The sequence below is a fragment of the Acipenser ruthenus genome, chromosome 1, assembly GCF_902713425.1.
Source record: "Acipenser ruthenus chromosome 1, fAciRut3.2 maternal haplotype, whole genome shotgun sequence".
In the NCBI taxonomy this organism is placed as follows: Eukaryota; Metazoa; Chordata; class Actinopteri; order Acipenseriformes; family Acipenseridae; genus Acipenser; species Acipenser ruthenus.
This window is the reverse complement of record NC_081189.1, coordinates 6530001-6557952: the sequence shown is the minus strand read 5'-3', so window position 1 is coordinate 6557952 and position 27952 is coordinate 6530001. Positions and strand designations below refer to the sequence as shown.

General features: G+C 36.4%; 1 protein-coding gene across 4 annotated transcripts in view; it reads left to right on the top strand.

Moving 5' to 3' along the window:
- Nucleotides 1-27952, top strand: part of LOC117973461 (cotranscriptional regulator FAM172A-like) — a 177930-nt gene that overhangs the window by 61564 nt on the left and 88414 nt on the right. For all 4 annotated transcript variants that reach the window (XM_058985518.1, XM_058985575.1, XM_058985656.1 and 1 more), the window contains exon 7: nt 15074-15286. In XM_058985518.1, the coding sequence (XP_058841501.1) occupies nt 15074-15286 (213 nt within the window). The remainder of the gene's footprint in view (nt 1-15073; nt 15287-27952) is intronic.

The window sequence follows — 27952 nt, the reverse complement described above, 5'->3', positions numbered from 1 at the left end:
CTTCTTCCAAGTATTGCGGTTCAGTAACCAAGGAGCTGACATTGATGCATGTGTTGATAAATCTGCAAACACTGGAAATGAGATTAACAAAGATTTTGAGGAAAGGGTGACAGCTAATTTTGCACAGGATTCTGCATCTAATTCCGGACTCTGCGTTATGAGCTTGGTTGTGTCTTGCCAGAATAAGCTTACTGTAAATATGCTTTGTAATGTGAATACATATTTACATTTTTTATCTTGAATTATCATTTTTTATCTTGATTTTTCAGTCTTAAATTCTGATAATTCATGCGTACATATAAATGTAGTGATGATTCAATAAATTTTACTTTATTGTCTTTTTCTGTAATTTGTCATTCCTGTCACAAGTTTGTGTATATTTAATGGTAGGTAAATGTAAAGTATTAGAAGCATGATAAGTATGATAAGCAAGTACATAGACAGCAAAATAGATGCAGTAAACACACCAGAAAAGTTTGTAGATATATAATTACAGTAAAATCTCACTATAAGGGCACCTTAGTAAAAAGAAAGACGATCACCTCATAATTAAAACCACTGTTTTACAGTCTAATAAGACTACCAGATGTTTATTGATGTATTTATTTATTCATTTACTAATTTATAAAACTTGTAGAGGCAACATGATGTAATTCATTTACATATTTGATGTCGATGAAAATAGGTATTAGAAACTAAAGACATGTTTGCATAGAAGAAAACTAAAATAAATAACATCTCTAGTGGTTATAGCTATGGCCAAAAGTTTTGCATCACCCTATAGAATTAACCAATTTTGCTTCATAAAGTTGAATGAAATCTGCTGAGTAATGTTACGTTAACACATTGAATTACACACCGCTTTGTAGTTTTCCATATACTTAACGAAAAACTGATGCGTTGAAAATTGTGACATTTGGAAATCTAACATGAAATACTGTACAACAATTATGGCTTCCGCTAGACACTTGCGATTATCATTTTGTAGTTTCTTTAAGTAAAAGGTCTAAATTATGTTCATATAGTTTTTTTTTTCTTTTTTTCTTTTTTTTTTTGTCTCAAGCCTAAAGTTCTAGGTGATGCAAAACTTTTCGCCATAGCTGTAAATTTCTGCTCATACTGATAACAAACGTCAGAAAATGTAAAAGTCTTTATTTTTCCAAAGTTCAGCCAGTTTAAATAAAGATACATTCATGTTTTCTATAATGACAGTCAAGAAAATATCTACTGTAGCCACACTATTATAGACAAGATTCCACAATGTCAGCATAATACTCTAGGTGTTGAACAAGTAGTATAGCTTGTACTCCTAGCTTTGTAATTTAAGAATATTTGTATTCATGTCTAATAATCTAATTTACCCTAGATCGGTGGACAGCTTGTGAGAAGAAAATCATGACACAAAAATCTAATACATAACAGTATGTATACAACTGCAGTTTAGGCTGAAAGGACTAAGTTTATAAAAAAAACAAAAAAACAAAAAAACAGGTGTGTCCTGTGTTTGTATCTGTCTGCCCAGCTACCTGTCTTTGAAACCGTCTAGATGAATAATCTGGCTGTATCTAATCTTTTATTTGAGCATTTGATTGTAACTAGATCTTGCTCTAATCTTGATTCTGTTGTTAAAGATCCGTTCCTGAGCTTTTGGAGAGGTGATATTGCACCTACCGAGATCTGTCTTTGTGCTTCCTGATGCAATTCTGCAGTGAGACGAACTGAGAACAATCAGATCTGCAAAAGTGGATTCATAACATTTTCATCTGGACCCTTCTTCAAACCATGTTCTTCTTCGCTTTCCTTTTTTTTGTCGCCCCCCCCCCCCCCCCTTCCTTTTTTGGACTTGGTTACCTATCTTCATTTGCACGCAGCTGACAGTTTCTTTCACTTTTCTTTTTCTTTTTTTGTCAGATTTTCTTTTCTATCCGTCCTTCTCCATCTGCTTTCGCTTTTGTTTGCTTGGGCCTTCTCTCATCCCAACTTGATAATGAGGAATGCAGTGTGACCCTGACCTCCATCAGCCTGGGCCTGACCCCTGACCCCAGCACAGAACCTTTCACCCTCTTTTTGACAGCTTGATTAATTACCCTGTGTTATGATTTATGAGTAAGCAGTATGTAAAAATAATAGACAACAGGTGGTCCTCTCTTTTTTTGCAGTGTGTTTTCTTTTCCTGCTGTCTTAAAGAGCTGCTTTTAACTTTTTTTTCCCCCCGATAGACTTGAAAGGACAATGCAAGCTTCGCAGTAATGCCAAGCCTTTTATTTTTCCTGTTCCTGTTCTTGTTTTTTATACAGATTGGTCCTAATTTTAAATACTGGGTACCTGACAGAATGCATGTTGGAAGTCACGCATACAGAGACACACACACAAGAAGATACCACCATCATTTCAGGGCTCTTAAGTCTCTGGTCACGTCTTGTGAAAATTGCTCAAATATTGGAGGGTGTATTTTTGAAGCCGAGATGCATCTCCGACAGTTGTGTTTACTTTAACGCTTCACTTGTGGCTTGTGATTGGTTGACATGACCTTACCCGGCTCTTGCACCCACAGCGTTGTAACTTGAACGGGAGGCAGGCCCTCTATTTACATGGCAGGTATCCCTCTCAATTATGGCGAGACCTGCTCAGTAAAGGGAACATTGGGGGTTTTACAGCAAGGCAATTTCTCCACTTTTCTGATTCTTCAAACCTTACACTTCTGCCCACCCCATTGGTATCGGTACTGATCTTGTAGCAAACGCTCGAAATGGAATGCTGAACTTGAAAAATGATGTTGGTTAACCTAAAGTAAATGATCTTTCGCTGGCGCCTACTTGGAAGCCCAAAGCTAGGGGAGAGAGGTCAAGGGATTCCACTTTAACCCCTGACCCTTGCGGACACATGGGGGCACAGGATGTAGCAAGATTAATACCCAGGGCTGAAGGCGTTCAACTCATTATTCATTCGCCCAGCCATGAGAGATTAAAAAGGATGTAACATTTTCCTCAAATATTTTAGATTGCGGTTGACCTTACGATTGCCGGCTAACAGTCTAGATTAACAGGGATATACTTTCAATTTAAAGCATCTAGCTTTAAGCTGCAGTAATGCACACAAATGCCAGCCAGTTTTTAGCTAGTGATAACATTAATCACTGCTGGAATCCTTTGCAAATACTTACCTGATTTCAGTGTTCAGTACTGTATATATTTAACAGTGCATACTATGTTACTAGGTTGCAGTGACATTAAAAGAATGTGAAAAATGTGACCCTACTTAACTGCCAGCAGCTCATTTCGGCGAGGTCCTGAGTTCCGATCGGACTTGCTTTTCTTCCATTGACCCGGCCTCACCTGGCTTGTGTGCCTCATCTGTGTATAACCTTTCCATTGTGTAAGAGTGTCAATAATTAATCAACAATGATAAGAAAGAGGTTTGTACCACCTTCTTCTTCTTCTTCTTCTTCTTCTTCTTCTTCTTCTTCTTCTTCTTCTTCTTCTTCAATGTTGGATGTACATACTAAATAAAATAGTAAACATATATTTATAGTTTTTGCTCAAAAGAGCCAACTTCCCAATGTTTCGGGAATGTTTAATATACCTTTGTCAAGAGAAAGTGTGTTTGAAAACAGTGGAGGTACTGATAGGCTGCCATAGTTACAAGACTGTGCTATTTGTGTTCCCATCTTATAACCAGTATAAAAGGGCTACAGTGATGGCATTATTGAGCAAATGGGAGCCACAGCCCTACTGTGTTATAACCAATTCCGCACTGTAACGAGGCGCGTTATAACGGATGAGCACTGTGTGTGTGTGTGTGTGTATATATATATATGTATTTATATTTATACTGAAAAGATATAAACTGTATTATAATTTGGTCCATCAATTCATACTGCACAGAGGCCCAGTAGTCACTATTTATTTTTTTTGTAAAATATCCATTCACGGAATAGCTCTATACAGTTTCTTTCTATGTATTTGTTTATTTTAATGATGTATTTTATTTTTTATAAAGAAAATAACAAAAGCACATATTATATAGCCTATACTTCAGTAATGCCATTTGATTTTTTTTATTTTGTTCTTGCATTTGAGCCATGCTGGAGAACACCACGAGTAAACTGTGCAGTTTGTGTGTGCTGCTTCTGAATATAAACAGCGCAGCGATTCTAACCGTGTTTCACTCTGGTTTCTCTCCTGTTGTATTTGTTGCCGGATAGATTGGCCTGTGAGAAGCACCCTTTACAAAATAAAGATACCTTGAAGCAGCACACTACAGGCAAAACCACATCCTGTAAATGTCTATGTGTATTTAAGGGATGTTTTGGAACCAAACTGTCTATTCTGCTACTTAACAATTACACACACACTCTCTCTCTCACACACATTCACACACACACACACTCACACACACACACACACACTCACTCACTCCCCAGGCCTTATTATGTCAAAAGCAAGGTGGTCTTCCAGAAAGCGGAAAAATAACCCTTTAAAAAAAAAATATATATATTTGCATAATGCTTATTATTAGATTGACACTTCTGTCGTCAGGGATATGATTTATATATAAAATAGTTGGTCAAGAATACAAGAGCATATATCATTCTATGATCTGTATGTCCTATCTCCTTCATTAAAAAATGTGTGTGTATGCTGAGGGGAAACAATATAGAAATATAAATCAAATAGCTTTAGGCATAACAATGGCGATTTTTATTTTTGTTTCTGTGTATTACTTCAGTCATTCTTCCTGTTGCGTCCATTGTTTCCTCAGAGCAGTGCTCTTTTATTTACTGTAGAATAGGATGATTTCAAGACTCATATCTGTGTAGCTGAGGTGCATTAACTAAATACAGGAGTCAGCATCCAAAGGTGACTAGTTTACTATTATATCTGCTATTTAAATGGTAACTTTATTATTAAAAATAAAAAACAGAGAGTCAATCCCAACTCAGTCATTATCTACAGTATTTATTAAAGATGGATACATCTATAATATGGGTGGGTATTGGGACTGAGGATCTGTATTGCAATATATTGCAATCCTGAAGACAATATTGCGATACATATTGAAATTCAGCGCTGAATGATGTTGATTTTCTTGCTACCAAAATGAGAACTGAACACTGAATTAGCTATTTAAAATTCTCTAAAAACACTGATTTTAAATGTAGTTTTAAATGTTTTATTATAAGTAATATCTTTATTTTCATTTTATATTAAACCTGTTTTTTCTGAACTCAACATGTGAATAAATGCCAGTTATTATAAGTTAACACTTGTTTAGCATTCTGCAGTTCAGCTTTCACTTCACAGCCTTGACTTTGTTGTACACCTGTGATATTATAACTAGGGATCTACCTAAATCGTGATTTCACGGAAATTTGGAAATTGAGGGGTCACTGCGAAATTCTTTTAGGGTCCAATGCACATCGGACAAGTACGGAGAGAAAAAAAAAAGAAACCTTGTTTAAATGAAGTACTGCACAACGCAAGCGACGCAAACTAGGTATCTTCCTTCTGTAGGTAGGCTTTTCTTTATTCCTTCACTGTCCTGTGTGCATTGCACTTAGGCCAAAAACAAACAAAAAAACAAAGTCCTTAGACAAATAACATTTACAAAACAATACTCCAAAGTGGTTAATGTTTTTGTTTACTGTTCAAATGACAACTGTGTTTTAATTAGCCTATCAGTGCGTCTGTACTGGCTTTTCTGCGCCCTGTACTGTACAATAGGGGGTGGGACAAAGTCAGTGCTGCATTGTTTTTAAAATCTAGTTTTCAGCACTGGAGGTAAAATACCAGAAATGGACAAGAAAGCAAAAAAAGCAAAGTATATTTCGGCTGATGATCGTGTCAAGATATTTCCCAAAGAAACTGTACATGCAGATGGAGGGAATTGTTTTGCACATCGCTATTTAGCTTCAGAATCACACATTAAACGAAAGGCTACTACAGATGCTGCTGAACAGAACGTAAAATAAACAGCTTTCAGAAAACAAACTGGAAAGTCAGCGCAGACCAAAAAGTATTCCTGTCGGTCAGTGCATGCAGCACGTGCAGTCTCAATGTATGGGCAAGTTCACACCAGACCGAGAATGTCGGCAGCAACTGCTGAGGGTTGTTGAATGCCTGCTTTTAACAAATGACAGCACTCTGTTTTAGTAAGGAAGCAAGTACCACTATATTTAGGCTTTTATAGTGCTCTGAAATATTGTCTACTTATTTATTTAATGTTTAAACAGGTCAGCGAAATCCTAATTTAATTCCATAACCTACCCACGAAAAATATATAAATTTACTGTGATTTAAGTAGACCCCTAATTATAACCTCTGAATTGTTTCCTGCTGGGTACTTGGTATTGTGGGTATTTGGTGTCATGGGTGTTTGGTATCGTGGGTGTTTGGTATCGTGGGTGTTTGGTATCGTGGGTGTTTGGTATCATGGGCACTTGGTATCGTGGGTGTTTGGTATCGTGGGTACTTAGTATCGTGGGTGTTTGGTATCGTGGGTGTTTGGTATCATGGGCACTTGGTGTCGTGGGTGTTTGGTATCGTGGGTGTTTGGTATCGTGGGTGTTTGGTATCATGGGTACTTGGTATCGTGGGTGTTTGGCATCGTGGGTCCTCTGAATTGTTTCCTGCTGGGTACTTGGTATCGTGGGTCTAGGTCTTTCACCAAGCCTCTGAAGTCTAAAGAACTCAGGCCATACAGAATGGTTGACTCTGCAATTAAAAAACATGCACTTCTCCGTGATCATTTTTGCCTGTGCTGAATTAGCTGGGTAATTCGCCCCAAGCATAGATGTGATTGTTTGCTGACCTAAAATCGACATACTAGCCTTTTCTTGTTCATTGGGACTCGAATTTCCTTCTGCAAGCAAGACCCATGGGTGATACTGGCGAATGTGATATGTAAGGTCGGTGGTACTGCTGTCATGGCAACCCCCCCCCCCCCCCCCCAGTAAAAGTACATTAACAAACGTTATTAATATGCGTCCAAACAACAAAACAACCAGCACTTTTGGTATGTCTGTATGAGACAAAATTAGTTCAAATGAGTTTGGGTTTTTCAATATAATATTACAAATAATAACTGAGTTACGCATAAATACGTAAACATACACACATGCATATCTTATGGTTTAATTTATATATATATATAATCATATTTTATGTTTTATTTGCTTTACTGTAAAGGTTATGTATTTAATCACAGGCAGATCAATGTGATGTAAAGCATCCAGACATGATAAATAACAAAACGCATGAAAAGTATCAACATTACGATTAAATACCAATAAAAAACTCACAAATATATTTTTGTTTTTACTCTGTTCACTCGAAATTTGCCAAGACACTGCCAGCATATTTTACTACAGCCTTGCATAAACAACATACCGCAATGTTTGATGCGATACAGACATCCTTTTTAGATTTTTTTTTTTTATTAGGAAATGATTCCAGACATGTGGCTTTGCTTTGCAGAATTTAAGCAGCTCAAAATCTGTTTGCTTCTGCTATATTTTCTTTTGTGTTAGCACTGCTCGCATTACGAGTTCTCACGGGAACTAATTATCTTGCAAGATAATAGCTGACATTTTCCGGTGGACGTTTCCCTGAATTAGTTAAACCAAAAATACCGGTATTGTTATTGAAATGCTGATTTATTGTATTTCCTGATGAATATCACAATATACCGGTATATCAGTATTATCACACACCCCTAATATATAAGCAAAGCTCAGTTATGAGGTCTAATCATTTGAATAAGCTACTTTAAAAGAAAGAAGAGTTACTGTCATCAATAACAAATAACTGCTGCTCTAGATAATTTAAATGTTCTGTTTTAAAAGCATATTGAACTAAGAATATTTCCAAAACGTTGATCTAAATAATATATAGCATAGTATTTATTATTATTATTATTATTATTATTATTATTATTATTATTATTATTATTATTATTATTAGAATTATTACTGTGCATATTTTTAGATTGATCTGAAAATATGGCTTCATATAGGTGGGTGAACACAATAGGCACAGCAACAGATTTCTATACAGTTCCCCTAAAACACTCCAGTAACCCAGCTGCTAGTTATTATTAGATCTATGAGCATATTCATTTGTGAATGTAAATTGATGTGATTTGCTGTGTAACATTATTATTATTATTATTATTATTATTATTATTATTATTATTATTATTATTATTTTTATTATTATTATTATTATTATCCCTTTTTTTAAGCAAAAATAACATATCCTGGCTGGTTTTACCATTTATCCGATCTATGTGTTATTATTGTATCGAAGTGTCAAAATACATTGTAGGATTATGTATTTATAAAAGTCCATTTCACATAATGAGTACTTTGTTTACAAGCAGATTGCTTTACAGGTTTTCATTGTACACAGCGGTCAGTAAGTGTAAGCCATCTTTCTTTACAGTGAGGTTCCTGTGAACAATTGACATGTTGTCTTGCTATAAAAAGTGACAAATGATTTGTGTAATATTTACTTACACAATCAATATGTTTGACGAATTTCACTTCTTTGATGATTTATGTGAGCCTGTCTTCGGGTTCAGGTTTTTGTAACATATGTTACTTCATAATACATGCATGAACACTGAGGGTACTTTTCATCATGCTTTAAGTAAATAATAACACAAGTTTATCTATATGCATTAAAAAGCGCATGAACTGAAATGATCCATGCTGGTGGTTTATGTGCGAGTCTAAAACAACACACCGATGTCAAGCTGTACAAAGTAAGAAAAACCTACACCGAAAAACAAAATGTATATATCACTGTTCTCCCTCGATACTCACATGATGTATTGCTGTAGTCCGCTTTGTATTTGATGTGCCTGAGAAGTGTCTGTGAAAGCAATACATCCTGTCTGTGTTTAGGGATGAGGGTAATCTTAGATTTATCACCGTTTGCACTATTCAAGTCGAGGTTGAGCCTAGTTTAACTGCGCCAGGAACATGCAGTATTGACGTATTGCATCAACCTGGGAGATAAGCTACAGAGTATATCGGTGTCCAGGAGAGGAAGGTGATAAGTACTGGGCTGCGTGGTTGTTAAAACACCAGATTGTAATCTTGCTGTTTAATATAAAGCACACATGTCCAGAGGATCGGGAACAGCTTGCAGTGAATGGTGAGAGTACCACGTGTAAAAGCTTAAATAGCTTACTGAGGGTTTATGGTGCTGGAATTACTTTTTATAAAGTACCAGTAAGAACGTTGGATACGTTGTGTTTTTCTTTTTTAATAAGAACGGTTGAGGGAAAAGTGGAAGCAAATCTGGAGATCAAGCACTTCAAACTTGTTTTTTTGGCTTCAGTGAATAAGATTATCAACATGTACTCTTTTTGTATTATTACGGCTAATTCTTTCCACAGAATCATAGTTGGAATGATCGCTAGCGTTTGGGGACCAGTTGTTTCTGTGTGTCCTGCTATTTCGGTCTACTGTTTCGGGAACTGTACAGATGTTATAGACTATGACCAAAGTCTAGACAGTCTAATAAATTCATCATTGCATAGATGTTGTTCTTTGTCTACTATAACATATCAGTACAGTATAAGCTGTCAACAAAAATATCAAATATAATATAAACATCCAGATTTAATCTACCACCCCTGCCCCACACCCTGCACATGGCGGTGAGGGTGGAATCTAGTTTAAACTGACAGTTGAAACTAGTTATATGGTATCTTAAAGAGTGGATAATAATGTCTTGCATGCTAAAGAAAAAAAAAGCACTACTTTGGTTGGCTGATTATGGAGAGGCGCTGACAGACGTGACCATGGAGAAACATGTAGCCCTGAGTAGTCTTCTCAAACTAGGGGAGGGGAACTATTAATATTGATTAACAAAAACATTAATTTTTATGACTATATAAAAAAAACCTGCAATTTAAAAGATATATCCAGTCTGATCTCCTAAGTGTGTCAACAATGATTGTTTTCCAGTTTATTACAATCATTTAAAAGTGTTTCTTATATTGTGTTCAATTTAGTTCTTATAGATTTGTCCATGTTTTTTTTGTGTGTAAACTAAGCACACCCAGGGGCCCCTGAGTGTGTTTTCCTGTACAGATCTCGGACCCCCTTTTCGCCTCCAGAGTCCTATTGACTGGGGCCCGAGTGAGTTTCCCTCTAGTTCTGTGCCTGCCAAAGGAAGCTGCTAATCAACAGCCAGTCTTACGAGGACAGAAAGCGAGGACGTGCTGGATCTGCTTTTGCCCTCCCCTCAATTGGGCATCTTTGCACTCCTTGTACACAACAACCACATTCTCCACCCTCAGACATGTATGTTTGCAACCCAGACCATCCACGCATTCCTAGTGCATCTTTGAAGAGATCCCTAACCGTGATGGTGTGGTTAGGCTTCAGCCTTGCTACCTGAATATATATATATATATATATATATATATATATATATATATATATAGATAGATAGATAGATAGATAGATAGATAGATAGATAGATAGATAGATCTCTATTAAAATCAGTTTGATCATGAAGACACAGGGTTTGGACTATAGTGAAGTGTGTAGCCGTCCCTTATAGAAGTTATGTAGTGTGGTCCAGCATTTATTTTATTGAAATCTATTCGCCATGTATAACTAATGCAGTCTATTTTAATGATGTAAATATTGTCGGATATAAATAATAATAATAATAATAATAATAATAATAATAATAATAATAATAATAATAATAATAATAATAATAATAATAATTTAACCGTAAGGGTGATTTCTAGACTCACTTATTAACATTACTGCAAGCAATAAAAATACAGTTAAATTATGTCTGAGAAAAATCTGATTTATTAATGTTATGGTGGTTTTATAAAGATATGTCACTGTTTAGATCAATAAAATAGACCCTCATATAGATATACTGTACTTCATTTAAACATTCATGTCCTTAGTAGTAGCTGTTTTGTTAGGTTGGCTTTTTTGTATTTTTTTCTTTTTGTAACTGACAAATCAATCATTTGATTTTACAAAAAAGCAATGGCAGACTACACAAGGGAGTCTGGATTGCTAAAAAGACAACTGAAAAATGCTCGGATTTAGTCTTGAGGGTGGGTCAGATGAAAACAACCTGACAAAAGAGCTCTTAAGAATATTGCTGAAGTGAGGTATTGGGATAGCTTTCTGTACAGGGCCTGGGGTGACCTCTCTGACCACTGCCCTGACGCCGATGGCTGCCCACTGAAAGCTTGTCTCCGTGCAGCAGGCTGGTGCTTTGTCCCAGCACTTTGTTGTGGTGGGTGGGGGTTGTAGTTGAAAGAAGACGCTGGGAGGGTGTGAAAGTTTGTAATTGGCTGCCTGAATATACAGGGGGCCCAGAGAAAACAGCTCTTGGAATGTATGAGATAAAGCCATATGATACCTTCATATTGGTACATTAGGCTTTCATTTAGGAAATTTAGAAAGCATATTAGTGGATTTTTGGGGGGGGGGGGGGGGGGGGGGTGAAGCTGGTGAAAACATTCTGGTGACAATTATTAGTAAATAATAATAATAATAATAATAATAATAATAATAATAATAATAATAATAATAATAATAAATAAATAGTCGATAGTATAACTTTGATAAAATGTCACATCTAATTTCCCTAAACTCTGACTGGATTTAAAACAAACATAAATAAAGCAATGGATGGATGGATACCTTAATAAAACAATGAACAATATATGCATTAAAATAAAAGGAAATGCATTCTCAAGAGCCTTCTTTAAAACTGAAAAACACATCTCTGTAGTTGGCCTATCAGTTGGTTGTTTCTGAGCTATTCCCTTCTTGAAAGTAAAAATGTCAGTAGGAGGTAATGTGTTTTGCCCTGGAAAGCTGTGCTTTGTGCAAGAAAGAAAAAAAAGGCTTTGGTTTTGATCCAGCGTCTTTTTTTTGTTTTAACTCAATTGCATTAAAAAAAAAAAACTGCTAGTGCTTTCCTTCTGTGAAAGCAAGTGATGTATTGAACAAAGGGACCGAGATACCAGCAATTTAGTGGCCCTGTAGTTGAAACCTATAATGAAGTAACAAGACCTTGTGAAGCACAAGTCTGCTTCAGGTTGACAGAGCATGGTAAAGGTTACTCCAATAAAGTTTCCACACAGCTGGGGAGCAACGCCTACAAGTCAGCCTACCCCAGCTGAGCATTCTCCCTTGGAAAGCTGAAGTTGATGCATTAGTACTGCCACTGCCAGTCATTTATCTAGCCTGCCACCAGTGGGCAGTGGCACAAAGCTTGTGACGTGACAGTCTTGCTCCAAGTTTTCCAGTGCATTTGCTAACAAAGGAACCCCAGCCTGATGAAATGTTCAGAAAAACACAGAATGGATGAGGGCATGAATAAAGGGATCCCTTGAAATGTGTTTAATACTCCTTTAATACATGTGTATTGTGGCTTCCACAAAGGAGAAAACACATGAACAACCTGTTGTGCTGGGAGTGATCATTATTTATAATGAAGGATTGCATTTATGAGTTTATTATTAGGAAAGCATTTAACAGCCTGAGAGCTCCCTCTTCTAGTCCTGGGTTGTGATTCTGTCAGGTTCGTATAGCTTTCTAAAAATGTATAGTAGTATTATTAATATGGATTTATGTAAAACTTGACATGTTTTTTAAATACTAAAAACAGTCATCCATTTACTTGACTAGCAGTAGATTTAGCCTCAAATAGAGATTGGATTTTAGAAATAGAAATTTGACAAATAGAGATTCGCCGTTTAAAAAAAAAAGTTGTTTCAGATAATCAGAGATCCCCATATATAAAGGAGAAATAAAAGAACACATTGCTATTTATTGCTTAGTATGTATGAATAATAAAGAAATCAACATTTTAAGAACAAAAAAAAATGTTGGGCATGATCTCATGAATGATTTAATTACAAATTAGGACATGGAATGCATAACCCAGTTGGTAAAGTAGCTCTCAAGAAAACTGCTTTGAAGATGTTTTTGTCTCATTGAAGGAAAAACCCTTATTTATATAATATTGATGTATTACTTATTTATATGGGTTGTACTGAACTTCCCTATATAAATAATAAATATGTTTTGCATGTAATTTAACTTGAGAAAAAGTATGAATTGAAAGGCAGAGTACTATGTAAATAGCAAAGTACATTACATACTGTGCTTTTAAAAGATATACAGTAGCATGTATAAATGATAGGACATATATGCAAGGACATATCCAAATTAATGGGAGTAAGTTTATGATACTGTATTTGCTTTGCCAATTAATGTTGCCGTATTAAGTGTGTTATAAAAGTATCTGTCAAAATGAGTGTGAACTACATGCTATTTGAGTGAAATATAACAAATCATTTATCCAGTAAAATGCATATTCTTTCAATTGAAAATTTCCAGAATTTTGAATTCCTTGAAAGACATTGAAAATAAATACTATAGATATAGTGCCGTTACTTAGCTTTTGTATAGTCTTAATTGGTGTAGATGTGTTGAATTCTTAGGCTTTCTTATTGCGTTATTGTTGCGGGTGAGAAAACTATAATTTTTATAATCACTCAAGATGTGTTATTTTTCTGTTGTCAACGCAAATGTTGTGTTAGTGTCATATAAACAGGGCGAAACATGTCTGCAGATACTGTGCTTTGACTTTTAAAATGCTGTGAATGTAGAAGCCTTATGGCGACTTTCACGCGATTTGATTGGCTCTTGTAATTCTGATATTTGCATAAATCTCAACTACCCATAATTCAGTAGTTATTGCTTTCTCTCACCTTAACTCGAAAGCTACTTATATATATAAATATATAGATATAGCTAGAGATAGACAGACAGACAGACACACATGACACTATAGTGGGGTGTGTTATAAGTTTATGATAATACCTGGCTTGGGTAAATGTGTTAGGTGATTGCACATAATACACATATATACACACACACACACACACACACACACACTATTTATTGAATGCCCCATTTATGATATTGCCAGGGATCACTGACATAACTTATTATCAATGTGGGATACAAATCTGTTTTTGGTCTTAAGGGTATGCATGGTTTTATTTAAAGGTTTGTTTTGGGGGAAGGGGAAATAATGCATTTACACTCCATAGCAACTAAGCAAGCATTTTGTATGATATGATTACAATAGGTGCTGTAACAATGATCATATCACAGAATGTAATTATAACAGTTTAGTAACTAAGATGTGTATGTGTATATATATATATATATATATATATATATATATATATATATTATAACACAAACTGCCATACAGCCAGCCATTGAAATGAGGGGATGAACCCCCCTTGGTCCATTTGAGCTGTTATGTTTATGATAATACCTGGCTTGAGTAAATGTTTTTGGTGATTGCCCATAAATTGATTTTAGAAAATTGCCAGCTTGCATAGAAACCATGATCATTAGCAACTATAGTTCCCCCTGGTAGGCAAGTGGAATCCAAAGCTGACATTTAAATGGAAGAAGGGCAAGATGTCTGTAAAGTTTGTATTGGCATGAGTTTGTCACCTGCGATGAGCGTTTGATATTTAGCCTCAGTCAGACGGTCTTTGAATTATATAATGTTCATTTGACAGCATTACTTTCATGTTTTAGTATTGTTACTGTTCAGCTATGTATTCCATCGTGTCCAGGTTTTGTTGACAAATAACATTGCCCAGCACTCATGTGTTTCAGTATTTTGAAGGCTGGTTGATGTTGAAAATGGATTATGCTTGATGGTAACTGACACCTGCCCTTTGGAAACAGTAACTGTAATTCAAAGCATTGGATGCTTGTCTTGCTTTTATAATCCTCTCTTAATAGTTAACAGGAACTGCATTTTAAAATCATCCCCAAATGACTTTTCACAAATGCCACACCAGGGCAAAGTCTTCATCAGGTAGCTTGGTTTATCAGCAGAATGCACATCCATTGCCACACTTCCTGACAAGTCTCTCTTTTTTTCACGCCAGGCACCCCAATGCCCATACAAGCACATGCTCTAAAAATCAACAGCCGTCCCCCTGATCTGTGTTTTTTTGTATTGACTTCTTCATCCAGGAGGGTTACGGAGTGATCGTGCTGAACCCCAACGAGAACTACATCGAAGTGGAAAAAACAAAGAAGCAGACTGAGCCCTCCCCGGACAGCTCTGACGAGCCTGCAGAAAAGAGGGAGCGCAAGGATGAGAAGGAAACTAAGAAGCGCCGCGACTTCTATGAAAAATACAGGAACCCCCAACAGGAAAGAGAGACTGAACAGATTCCCATCCGGGTTAGTGACATTCTTCTGCTTGCTCGTAGGTTTTTGGAGATGTATTTAAAGGTTGTTTTATGGAGCACGTTGAAAGTTGTAATTGCTGGTTGATTCATAGGCTGACAGAAGGTATGGGTTGCTGTCAGGCACTTTTCAGGATGTAATTATCAGATTTTTCAATGTTTCTTAAAAAATACACTATTGTACTGCTTAAACTTTAAAATTTGACTGAGGCTTCCTTAACCTTAAATAATCTAACTAATAGACGCTTTTTAAAATGACTGTTTCAGCTGCCTTGAAGCTGCGGTTGCCTAGCTACTGTGTCAGAGATTGCTCTAAGGCAAAACACCTGAAAAGTTTTCAAAAGTAAAAAAAAAAAAACACGCTACAGAGTAAAAGCCTTGGCAATGTGACATTTGTTAACTTTGCCACACTGTAGCTTGACATACATTTGCATGTTGTTTCATCACGATGCTGGCTTGTCAAACCATAAATCTCTCCCTAACTATATTTTATCTGTGAACGCTGCAAAAAAACCCCAATAATGTGCATGCAGTGGATAATTTATTTTACTCTCTTTCATTAACGTCTTACCATCTGTGGCTGCAGCTCTGCTTCTGTGTGACTGGCCGTTCGAGCATTGTGTGGTGCATATCATCTGAAGGAAGATGAAGGGAAGAGGAGATATTAATATCTTAATAAATATTTAAGCTAGAAGAGCTCCGGAATGGTATAATGAGGAAACTCAGCCCCTCGCTATTCCTTTTCCTCTTTCTCAGTGAACCTTTGCACTTTGTAATGCTAGCAGCATGAGATCGTTATAGCAGTGCTACCCAAGGTTTTCTAATTCTGCAGGGGGCACACAATATTATTCACTCTTTGACATTAGCTTCTGCTTGCTTTCCATACGATACATTATACATAGTAGTCAGATACGGCGCATGCAAGACCAGAACTGATTACTTTATCTTGTGTATTTAATATCAGAGAAATGCAAAACTGAAATGTTTTTTTTTGTAATAAATAAAAAGACACAATGCACACAACATGCAGGTGACATCATCTGCACATCTGCCGTGCCTCTTGACACAAGTATATATATATATATATATATATATATATATATATATATATGTATGCTTAGCCTGTCTTTAAGGTTCATGAAGCATGGTAAACAGACAGACCAGACATCAGAAAGACAGTATCCCTGAAGTTATAGACCAGGGAATGCACAATGCTTAGGTTCTTTTCTTCTCCTTTGCCTATGAATTTTGAATATTGGGCTGGTCAAAATATATATTTTGCCCCCCCCCCCCCCCCCCCCCCCCTTTTTTCAGTCATTATTTATGTGTTATACCTTGTTGTGTTTGGCATTGGTTTGCGTTGAAATCTTTAAAATAAATATAAAAATGGAAAAGTATTCAGAGGATGGGCCACATTTATAAACAATCACAATAACTTCTCCCTACACGCACGAACACGTTGGTTTGACCCAAGGCCTGCACCGTGGCTAACGTTAGCTAACAGTAAGAAAACACGTCACTAAATGAATGTGAACTTGGCAGGTGGTCAGAGAGACGACTGCACTAAATATTAATGCTTAAATACAGGCATATATTTTATATTTATTACTCACAAAAATATCTGAAGGAAGAGAGAGTATAAGACCATTATTAAAAAAAAAGGTACTGGTAAGGAAGACAGAGTATCAGACCATTATTAAACATTAAATAATGTTGGGTTTTAGAATTAAAAATAGGGTAATGTTGCCGCGGGGCCATGAACAAGTTCAATTATTTTATTTTTTAACTTAGATTAAGCAGCAGTACATATTAAAAAAAAAGTGGCATGTTACAGTCACACAAGCCTGGTTTTACTTTAGTGAAAACGTTGGCTACAATTATTTTTTCAAAATAGTTAATAGTTTAAAAAATGGTACATTTTGGAAATAACAGGGTAGGATGGGGCAAGATGCACAGGTGGCAGTAGTTTAAAAATATGTTTAATTCCTTTGGAAATCTTATGCATTATCAGTGTTTCACTCTCAAACTCGTGAAACTTTGTTCTTGTAACTTGTAAGGTATGAATAGTTGATAAATAGTGTTATTCGACATTGCCACACTCTAATAAATAACACTGTTAAGCTTTATTTAAACCAATGAGTATATGAATATGAATCTATATTCATGTGAGATATGAGAGCATATTTTAATATTAGCTATTTAATAAGCTAATATGGGGACATGCATTTTGGTTACATTTTATGAACGTTTAAACCTTAGGCATTGATGTACAGCTATGGCCAAAAGTCTTGTATCACCCTATAGAATTAACACACTTTGCTTCATAAAGCCGAATGAAACCTGCTGAATAATGTTACGTTAACATATTGAATTACATACTGCTTTGTAGTTTTCCATGTACAGGCAAAAATTAAAAAATGTGACATTTCAAAATCTAACATGAAATACTGTAGCCTAATACTATTATGGCTTCCTGTACACTTTTGCAATATAATTGTGTAGTTTCTTTGATTACATGATAAATAAAATATATACATTTTGGCCATAGCTGTGCTTAAAACTGAATCAGAACAGGAATGCTTGGCAAAAATTGAAAGTTTCTAGAGATTTGTATTTTTGCCCCAGTGGAAAAAATGTTCTGGCTATGCCAGTGCTCAGATATAGATTTCAGTATATCATCGACTCCGTTGGTGTGGGGCAGGTAAATTTCACATACTCGGCTCATAAATTTGTATTTATTTATTTATTTTGGTGTCTGTCAGTACTGCCGAACACAACTGTACTCTTGTTAACGCATGCACAGTGTATGGTTGATCTGCACTGCCTGTAATATTGGGTGCGTTCACATAGATCATTCTGCACAGATTCTGTTTAGAATCTGACCAATTTAGCCAATGGGTGTGTTTATGGAGATCATTCTTAGAAGATCATTGGCTAAACTGGTCAGATTCTGCACAGAATCTGCACAGAATGATCTCCGTGAACCCACCCATTGTCATGAATTGGCTGTGTGAGGGCTGGCGTGTAGTGTTTCAACCAATTAGCACTAAGCATTGCAATGTGAGGGCAGGTGCTTATTGTTTTAACCTATCAGCACCAAGCATTGTCCTGCAATAGTGTTACTTTCCGAAAGTCTCGTAGCAGCAGGTTTCGCTGTGGTAATTGAGCTCAGCATTGTCTGATGACAAAACGTGAAAAACATTACCTAGCATCCAGCACTACATTTAAAACAAAGCCGAGCAAGGAATATTTTAATTTAACATACTTATGTCTATATATCTGTGTGGCAATGTGCCCCGCCCCTGTGTGCAATTGTGTGTTATGTGTTGTATGTTGCGTGTGTAAATGTTGGTGTATAGTCATTGGTACACGGGATATAAACGGGTCTGTGTTTCACGTGTATTTAAAAAGTGTAGATTTGTATTTAGGCACGAGGAGAGCACAAATCACTTCACGTGCTGGTTAAATGTAATATGTGAGCACGGGGTTGCACAGAATTAATTCACGTGCTGGGATTCAAGTGAATAATTAATTAGTAATTGAATCCCAGCACAATAGTATATATAGACGCACATTTCTTGCACTCAGGGTTAGGTGTTCAGAGAGTGGAGAACGGGTGAGAGAGAAGGAGTAAAATCGTCAGCGTAATTATAAATATAATAAGTGTATTCTCACCGTGTTTGTTCGTCTCCGTTTCACCTGTGTGTTAGTGTCTAGTCGTTTTGTCTGTCTGTTTATTTTGGCGTCAAGTGCCGTGTCCTGTTTTTGTACTGTTAAACCTTTTTATTTTGTTAATAAACGCTGAGTGCAGCCATTGCACTCAGCTCATCATCACCACCGTCTCTGTCTGTGTATTCCTGTCTGGTCTGACGCCACCCACTCTGGCCGTCTTTGTGACACGTGGTGTCATCGTGGGATAATAGCGCCTCCAAGCGTCAGACCAGGAGAGGGGGTTTTGTGAAAAAAAAATAATAAAATAAAGCGAGGATGGGAAGAAAGAGCTGCAGGAAGCAGCAGAAGCAGCAGCAGCAACAACAACAGCTGCAGTAGCCACCCCTCTACCCCCACTGCCACCGGGTTCCCCACCGTCCCGGGAAATATGGGACTGGCTGGTGCACCCCGAGGGGAACTTCGCCAGTGACCTCCCCATGGTTATTCACGCACTGCAGATGCGAGATGGGAAACGATGGGAGGACTGGGAGCAACAGCACAACCCGGCATCCGTTCGTGACCTCACCATTGTGGTGCTGGGTTACCTAGCTGCAGACATGGGAGGGATGCCTTCCAGTGAGCAAGAGGGAGAGGAGCAGTCGCTGCCCTCTCCAGTACCTGAGCGGGAGGAGCCTGAGCGTCCACAGCCCGAGTGGGAGGAGCCTGAGCGTCCACAGCCCGAGTGGGAGGAGCCTGAGCGTCCACAGCCCGAGTGGGAGGAGCCTGAGCGTCCACAGCCCGAGTGGGAGGAGCCTGAGCATCCACAGCCCGAGTGGGAGGAGCCTGAGCGTCCACAGCCCGAGTGGGAGGAGCCTGAGCGTCCACAGCCCGAGTGGGAGGAGCCTGAGCGTCCACAGCCCGAGTGGGAGGAGCCTGAGCGTCCTACGGCCGGAGTGGGTGGCGTCAGACCAGAAGCAGGGAGTAAACAGACAGAGACTTGGGGTTTTGGTGGAGCTGAGCGAATGGTTTCGCTCAGCATTTAATAAAACAGCACAGAAAATAAAAGGTTTGAACAATGGAATACAAAACAGGACACGGCACTTGACGCCAAAATAAACAGACAAAACGACTAGACACTAACACACAGGTGAAACGGAGACGAACAAACACGGTGAGAATACACTTATTATATTTATAATTACGCTGACGATTTTACTCCTTCTCTCTCACCCGTTCTCCACTCTCTGAACACCTAACCCTGAGTGCAAGAAATGTGCGTCTATATATACTATTGTGCTGGGATTCAATTACTAATTAATTATTCACTTGAATCCCAGCACGTGAATTAATTCTGTGCAACCCCGTGCTCACATATTACATTTAACCAGCACGTGAAGTGATTTGTGCTCTCCTCGTGCCTAAATACAAATCTACACTTTTTAAATACACGTGAAACACAGACCCGTTTATATCCCGTGTACCAATGACTATACACCAACATTTACACACGCAACATACAACACATAACACACAATTGCACACAGGGGCGGGGCACATTGCCACAATCTGTCAATAAACAAGCCATATTATTACATTTTGTACATGTTATTGTTTGCGTTTGTATCGCACTTCCCTTTAATTAGCTGAATGTTGGAATTATAGGTACTGTACAGCATGCAGATATGCCACATGAACTGGTTCTGCCATTTGGCGCTACTTGTGTTTGTACTTAATAAATGCACAGTTAGTAGATATTCTATATTTTATGTTGAAACATCTGTCCAATTTTGTGGGTTTAGGCCTAGTGTTACAAAAAACAAATCTTGAAAAAGATTGAACAGTAAGAATGAGGTTTACCGGTGCTTCCCAGTTCTTCTTTACCTTTGCCCCCCCCACACACACACTATTAAACAAAGTCAGGCGTCCCTGTGCGTGTGTATTATTTATATTAATATTTAACTTTTACATTTTTCTGATTGTCTCATTCATGAATTTTATACCAATATGTTTTTAATGAACACTACAATGGGTGATCTTCACTGACCGCTGAGATCCTTAGATATCAAAGCATTTGCTTTATTAGTTTGTACTGTATCTTTCCTTAACTGGGAAATAATGTACTAGCTGGCCTACATTATGGCTTAGCAGAGGAGTGATTTAGTCAGGGCAATAACATGATGTCAGACAAGCCTGCCAGCCAAGGCTGTTTAATATGTTTTGTAATAAGACAGAATTCTTGTTTTTGAAAACATCTGCCAAGCCGCATTTGAGAGTGAAGACAGCAAATGTCAACAGATTAGTAATAAACCTGCAAATTTAGTTTCTCTTTCACTGACAAGGCAGACCAGAATAAATCCAGCCTAACAATGTTAGACTCTAAGAGTACATGAAATTATGAAAATGGTTAGCAGGGCTCGGGATGCGTACAGTATATGAGCATTCGGTGTTCGGTATGGAATCAGCGTGTTTCGCTGCCGGCGAGCCTTATCCTTATTGATGGAAACGTCATGTTTGCCTGCCCACAGTCTCTCATCTTGGCAATCATATTCAATGCACATCTTTCGTTGTTTGTCATTCATTCATATAGGAGACAGCATAATAAATACTATGTAACAGTTCTAGTATAGGACATTGGTTGCTGTTTCTTCTTCTTCTTCTTCTTCTTCTTCTTCTTCTTCTTCTTCTTCTTCTTCTTCTTTTGGCTTCTTTGTTCGAAGCATAAAGCCAAACATTGCACACCCACAGCTGGCCTAAACATGAACAGTATCATCATCAACAGGAAGGGAACACAACTGAGCCGTGACAAAGTAAATGTTTAGCCTCGTAATGCATTTCCCTGTGCTTCAAATTAGAGAATCCTTTTTAACTTTTTAAGATAATTGTACCAATTTGATCCCAATTCTCATTAGATATTCCCTTTAGGCACTGCTTTATGATTGGGGTGAGGGGTGCATAGAAATCAGCCAACTCCTTAACAGTGAGTTTTTCATCATTTATTGCCGTATAGCCCCCTTTTTTTTTTTTTTTTTTTTTTTTAATAAATCAAGCTTGCTATTTTATTTGTGCTTTTTATTTATTTATTTATTTATTAATTAAATAGAAACAGACCACCTGCATATTATGGGTTGGGCTGCTGTGAGCAAGTAGAAAATAAAGCTGAGTTGATTAGTACAGTTCCTTACACACATTAATAAGCCCTTAACTGCTTTTACCAATCTTACTTTTTAGCCTTTAGTTCATAGTTTCTAACCTCCCAACCTTGCCTAATCGCTAGTCTTTCCAAGATCACAGTCCATTGGTTCATGTTTAGTGATGCTGAGTTTCTTAGCACTTGCTATACAGAAGTTTGGGAGTTCACTTTACTCTGAATTTTAGCACTAATCCAGTTACCTATTTTCTGCCAGCCAAGCGAGGGAATACCATGAACAAAAAAGACATTCATGGCTTAAGAAGCTTCCAAAGATTTCCATTGGGTCTGACTGGGCAGGATTAGAATTCTGCTGTTTGAAAAAAAAAAAAAAAACCAATCCTAAGGATATAAAGACAATCAGCAGAAAGTTCAGACTTGCGTTTATAGGCATTGGTTTCTGTAAAAGATAATAATACTTTTGCATTTCTTCTTGTGGCATTCATCAATAATATAAAGGACCCCATCCTTTGTAGGATCTTTCTTTCTTTCTTTCTTTCTTTCTTTCTTTCTTTCTTTCTTTCATTCTTTCATTCTTTCTTTCTTTCTTTCTTTCTTAAGACATGGATTATGTTTTTTGAAAATGTTTTTAAAATTCATTTTCTACTTTGAAGTGTGCTGGCCCATGTGTATTATTTATTTATTTCCATATTTATTTCTGTCTGATTAAATGTCAGTGGAGTTATAACATACTGTTCTAAATGCCAAGCCTGTTTGAGATGAGATGTATGCATTATTGTGTCACCTTTGTTTGAGAGAGCATGGCAGAAATCTGCTGATTCAGACTGCTTTCAATCAAAGCAGACTTGTCTTCAGTGCACAATATACTCTGTTTGGCTGGGGTTATTTCTAAATATATGCTTTTATACACTTTTATATATATATATTTTTACATATTAGTAATTTTCAAAAAGGGTACAGGTTATTTGTTTGTGCCATTCTTGGGCAAGTGAAAGTGTAGTCTCCAAGATAAATGTATTTGTTTATTTATTTTTACATATACATTTTTTTTAATGCTTTCATAAGTAAGTTGCATAAAAAGCTGAACTATTGAATAATGAACTAAATTGATGAATCACAGATACAATTTGTAGTACATTAAATGCTATTATCATTTAATACTGTTATAGGAAGTGTTTTTAAAATCGGTTAAGTGCTGCTTCTGCTCAGTAAAATGGTATTAATTATATGTTTGTTTTCCAGCTAATTCAAAATGCAAGAATATTTGAGTATTACATTTTAAAAAGAATATTCTTAATGTCTGTCCTTGCGCTAAAATACAAAAACAAGAAAGCTGAATTCCTCCTGTACAGATTTCATGATCAGTTTTCATTGCCCAGGATGTGTGAGGCGGCTGGTATTAGTATTTGAGCGTACTGTAGGTGGCAGCTCCTTTACCAGCACTGCGGAGTGCAAACACATCCCACGCCACTGAGAGCCTCAACATCAGTGGAATGCCTTTCAAAAGCTGCTCAACATCCAATCCTTGGAAAGCCTCCAAGGTGAGGCCTCTGGAGTTCAAGTTAGAAGGTTGCTCCCAATCTTCCAGTCAGGTCAACCAAAAAAATGAAAGATATGATCCAGGGTCTGGGCTAGAAATTCATATCAAAACAACTGCTCACCATGTCATCTGACAGCCAGCTCTAACAAATGTGCCTCTGTTTTAACTTGTGTCAATTAATTGCTAAAAGTAATTTAATCTGACGGTGGCAGGATGTTGAAAGACTGGTGGAGATGTCACTAAGATGACCTTTCTGCCCATGTGCAGCCAAAAGCCATTTCTAACAAGGAATCTCAGAAAGCTGAGCAACTTCTTTTGTACTTTGTTAATTAGTTATTGATTTGAAACAATGCACCACCAAATATTGTCAGATTAGCTTGACGCCAGCAAGGTCTTAGTGTTATACAGTCTGGTCCTGATAATCTTTATAGTATAGAACAGCCCCCTCCCTCGGATATCTTTATTCTGTTATCCAGTCAGCCTGCAAGACTTCCTGGCTTTGTTACAGTGTTGTCTTTCCTGCAACATTCTGTATCAACTAATTATTACCCAAGATGGTAATGTGATATCTACTCCAGTACTTTTTACTGTAAGCTTAGTGCAAAGGTGGTGTATTAAAGAACGAAAAAAAAAAAAACCTCATGCATTATTCTAAAACTGACCAGCAATATAAGCAAGTGTTCATACATGAAGAATTGCATGGATACTGCAGAGAAATGCAGTGAAATTTCAGCATATGTCTTAGATTGAAGGACCTGGGCAAACTCATTTCCATTTTTTTTTTTCGTATTTGTTTGCAGATGAATATTTTATGAAGAATACATTCAAGGACTTATAAAACTGTAAACAGCAGTTTATTAGGTATGTTTCTGTCTTCCATATATACCTCAATATACGTGGTTATTTGTGTCAGTGAAAGCCTCCCAACAAGAACGTTTTAGTTTAGTAAATTAGAATCATATAAATCCAATTAACACTAAAGTACATTACAGTTTACAATCATTTGTGAAATATATTAAAAGGTATATAAATATATTTTAAAAAAAATTAGAGCAGAAAAACGAAAATACAAAAAAAAACAAACACAACTTGCTGACATAAACCTCACAATGTCGTACTTGCATTCAGTGGGGGAAACAAGGTATGCAGATTTTATTTGTCTATTAAAAATAAAAAATATTCCTCACACAATAATATGTCTCGTCTTCTTGGTTTTGGACTGGTAATGGTAATTTATGGCCAAAACCAACTTGAGAGATATATTATTGTGTGACAATATATTCTGACTCGTATATTATTCTATGTATAATATACTAGACCCTGATACAGCCATCTGAAATTACTTTGTATTCGTTTGTATCAGATGACAATGGTGTCACATTAAGATTAGCTGTACTGTTTATTTAACTAGCCTATAAATAAAAGATACAGTATAGAATGCTGTGAGGTACAGTCTAATTTACAGCCCACTCAAGGTCAGAGCTGCCTGAAGTCCTACCTCTTGTGGGTGGATATCAGCCTGTACTGTACAGCACCATATACAATACTTACACTGAAAACGCTTGCAAGAAACAGCTCCTGCAGTACAGCTGTGACCACATCAACAGCCCTCAGATCAGTTTAATTGAAAGACAAAAAAAAGTTTATCAGTTTAGATTTGAAAATGTATTGGCCCTGTATGATTCCAGGATATTTTAATGCACTCAAATCACTAAGGACCCCGCATGTGATTTGGGGAACAGCTGATTCAAATCATTCCCAGCTAAAATCCTAAAGCAGTTTAACTAAACGGAATATGTAATCATTCTTCTGATATTTGTATCAATGCAACCAGACATGTTTGTCAGCAGTTCTATTTATGTCCAGCGTTACAGTGTATGAAATTGACATTGACCAAATAAATTGTCCCTCGTTTCTCTTTTTTTCTTACTGGAATCTGTCTGGGACTTTGATTAGTGTGTTAGGCAATCACAATGCAAGAATGTGCTTCTTAGTTGGCTATATATATTTCAGCATAGAAATCAATGGAAATTATAAAAATAAATACATTGAATTATAGATCTATATTAAGGAGGTCATGGCACATTGTCTCTCTGCAAAATCCCTTTAAATAATATTTTGACTGTCATTGGATTTCTAGGCACCAATTCCCTAATAGTTAAGATGTACTGTTGATTAGATTTACTTGCAGTTGGCAGAAGAAGCAAGTTTGAGCATTTGAACCCAAGTTTAATTGAATTTCCTGACTGCTTACTTAATTTATTGTCATTTAATTTAATTTAAATAGGAAAGCATCTGGGCATATTGTAGATTAGGCACTGATCACTAGTTAAAATATACCCCATTCTATTGTTTTAATTGCTCCATACCTTTCATAAAGGTTATTAAGATAACACTGGATGGTAATCATTTATTGTATTTTTAAGAATGTTTCAGTACGTGAAATGTATCCCCCCTTCCTCTTTAATAGATTGATACAGTGGCATTGTTAATTAGTTTTAAAATAAGTTATTTAGCAGCAACAACTTTTCATATCACTTTTGGTCATGGTTTTTAATTACATTTTTACACATTTTAAAGCAGTTTGTGTGAACACTATGGAGTTCAAGAAGTTGCCCTGCCAAAACTTTGAAAAATAACATTATGCATTATAAAACAGATACATAGATAGGAAACATAACATGTTACAATTATACAGGCAGTGACTGAAGGGGATATTTAAAAAGAAAATACTAAAACACACAATGCATTTGCAAGTTAAAATCTCACAGCTCCTGTACCAGTAAGTAAAATGGATGTGCAGTATGGACTTGGTTATACTAATGTGGATCCATAATGCGACACACAGGTCAAAAAATAAAAGCTTTCAGAAAGACTTGTGTTCTAAATGATTTCAGAGAGTATCGTGTTCTTCTCCAGAGTCGAAATTATATTTGATGACTGTTTAACCTAAATACACTTGTTTTATGTATCACTAATGCATGATGCTATTTAGAAGACAATAGAGGCTTCATTGGAGAGTTAAGTAACCTCTCTGAATGTAAAATGCATATCTTGTATGTTTGCAAAGTTATTAACACATAAGACAGAAGATGATACCTGTTACATTTTTTATTAAATATTTTTGTTTTATAATGAATTCAAAGTTCTGATCCTTGGCATGATTTAGATAGAATCATGGTTCTTATTATGCTTTACATACATCTTCAGTTTAAAATGTTATTATAAATATATTGTAAATATTTGAAAGCTTATTAACTCTGCCCAGCGTCCCGGATTTTCCGAGTATTACTTTAAACACACAAACACCTTCAGACTTCATACATAATCTTCTTGATTAGTGAAGGCCCCTTCCTCTTTGATTAGACGGTATCCACATCACCCATTTGGTACAAAACAAGAAACATTTCAGCCGCTCAGCTTACCTTTGTTCTTCCTGAACCCAAAACTGTTATTCAAAATACTTAGCAGTTGTTTGTCAAATGTGTTGAAGTCTGTTGGATTCATTGTTTCCTGTGGTTTAGCTTTTTTTTTTTTGGCCATAATGTTATTTTTCTTGCCCTTGCACAGCGCTTTTATATTTCTGTTTCTCATTAGGCCGTGTAAACAGACCGGAGGAACTGGAAATCCAAACATATTTCTGAAGGACTTGGGAATTTGAAGGGGTAATGGGTTGAAAAGCAAGGCTGACATTCATTTTAATAGAAACTTCTGCACAGACTTGCAATAGAGATGCATTGCTCAGATTAGCCATTCCTTGTTTTTTTTTCTGGCAAAACAAAAAGGCAAACAGATTAGTATTGGATAACAAGTGTCTGGAAATTGTACCTTGAATGTTGTATGCAAGATAATTCCGTTTCTGTTTAGAGAGCAAACCTAATCTGGAATGACAGTCATATGTGAACTAAAGCTGTCTGAAGTTCACAATGACAAATATTGTTTCGTTTAATGGCGTATTCTTTTTGAATAATTCAGAACAGTTTACAAGCTTGAAAGAAATTCTGATGATGAAAATGGAAATGGTCATTGGGTACGTTTTAGAAACAAGTTCTTTCTTAGGTTTTAATATATATATATATATATATATATATATATATATATATATATATATATATATATATATATATATATAAGAACAATAATCTCTGTTTAATTATCATTAAATTGAAATCAGTAAAAGTCTAATTTAAATCAATAAATATTGCATCTAAAAAGCCTGAGAATTGGATGACTGCTGAAAAACAAATAATGAAGTTCGTTAAAAGTGGTATAAAAGCTAGAAGTCTTCCTAATGTTTAAAACAATCACAACAGATAACAGGA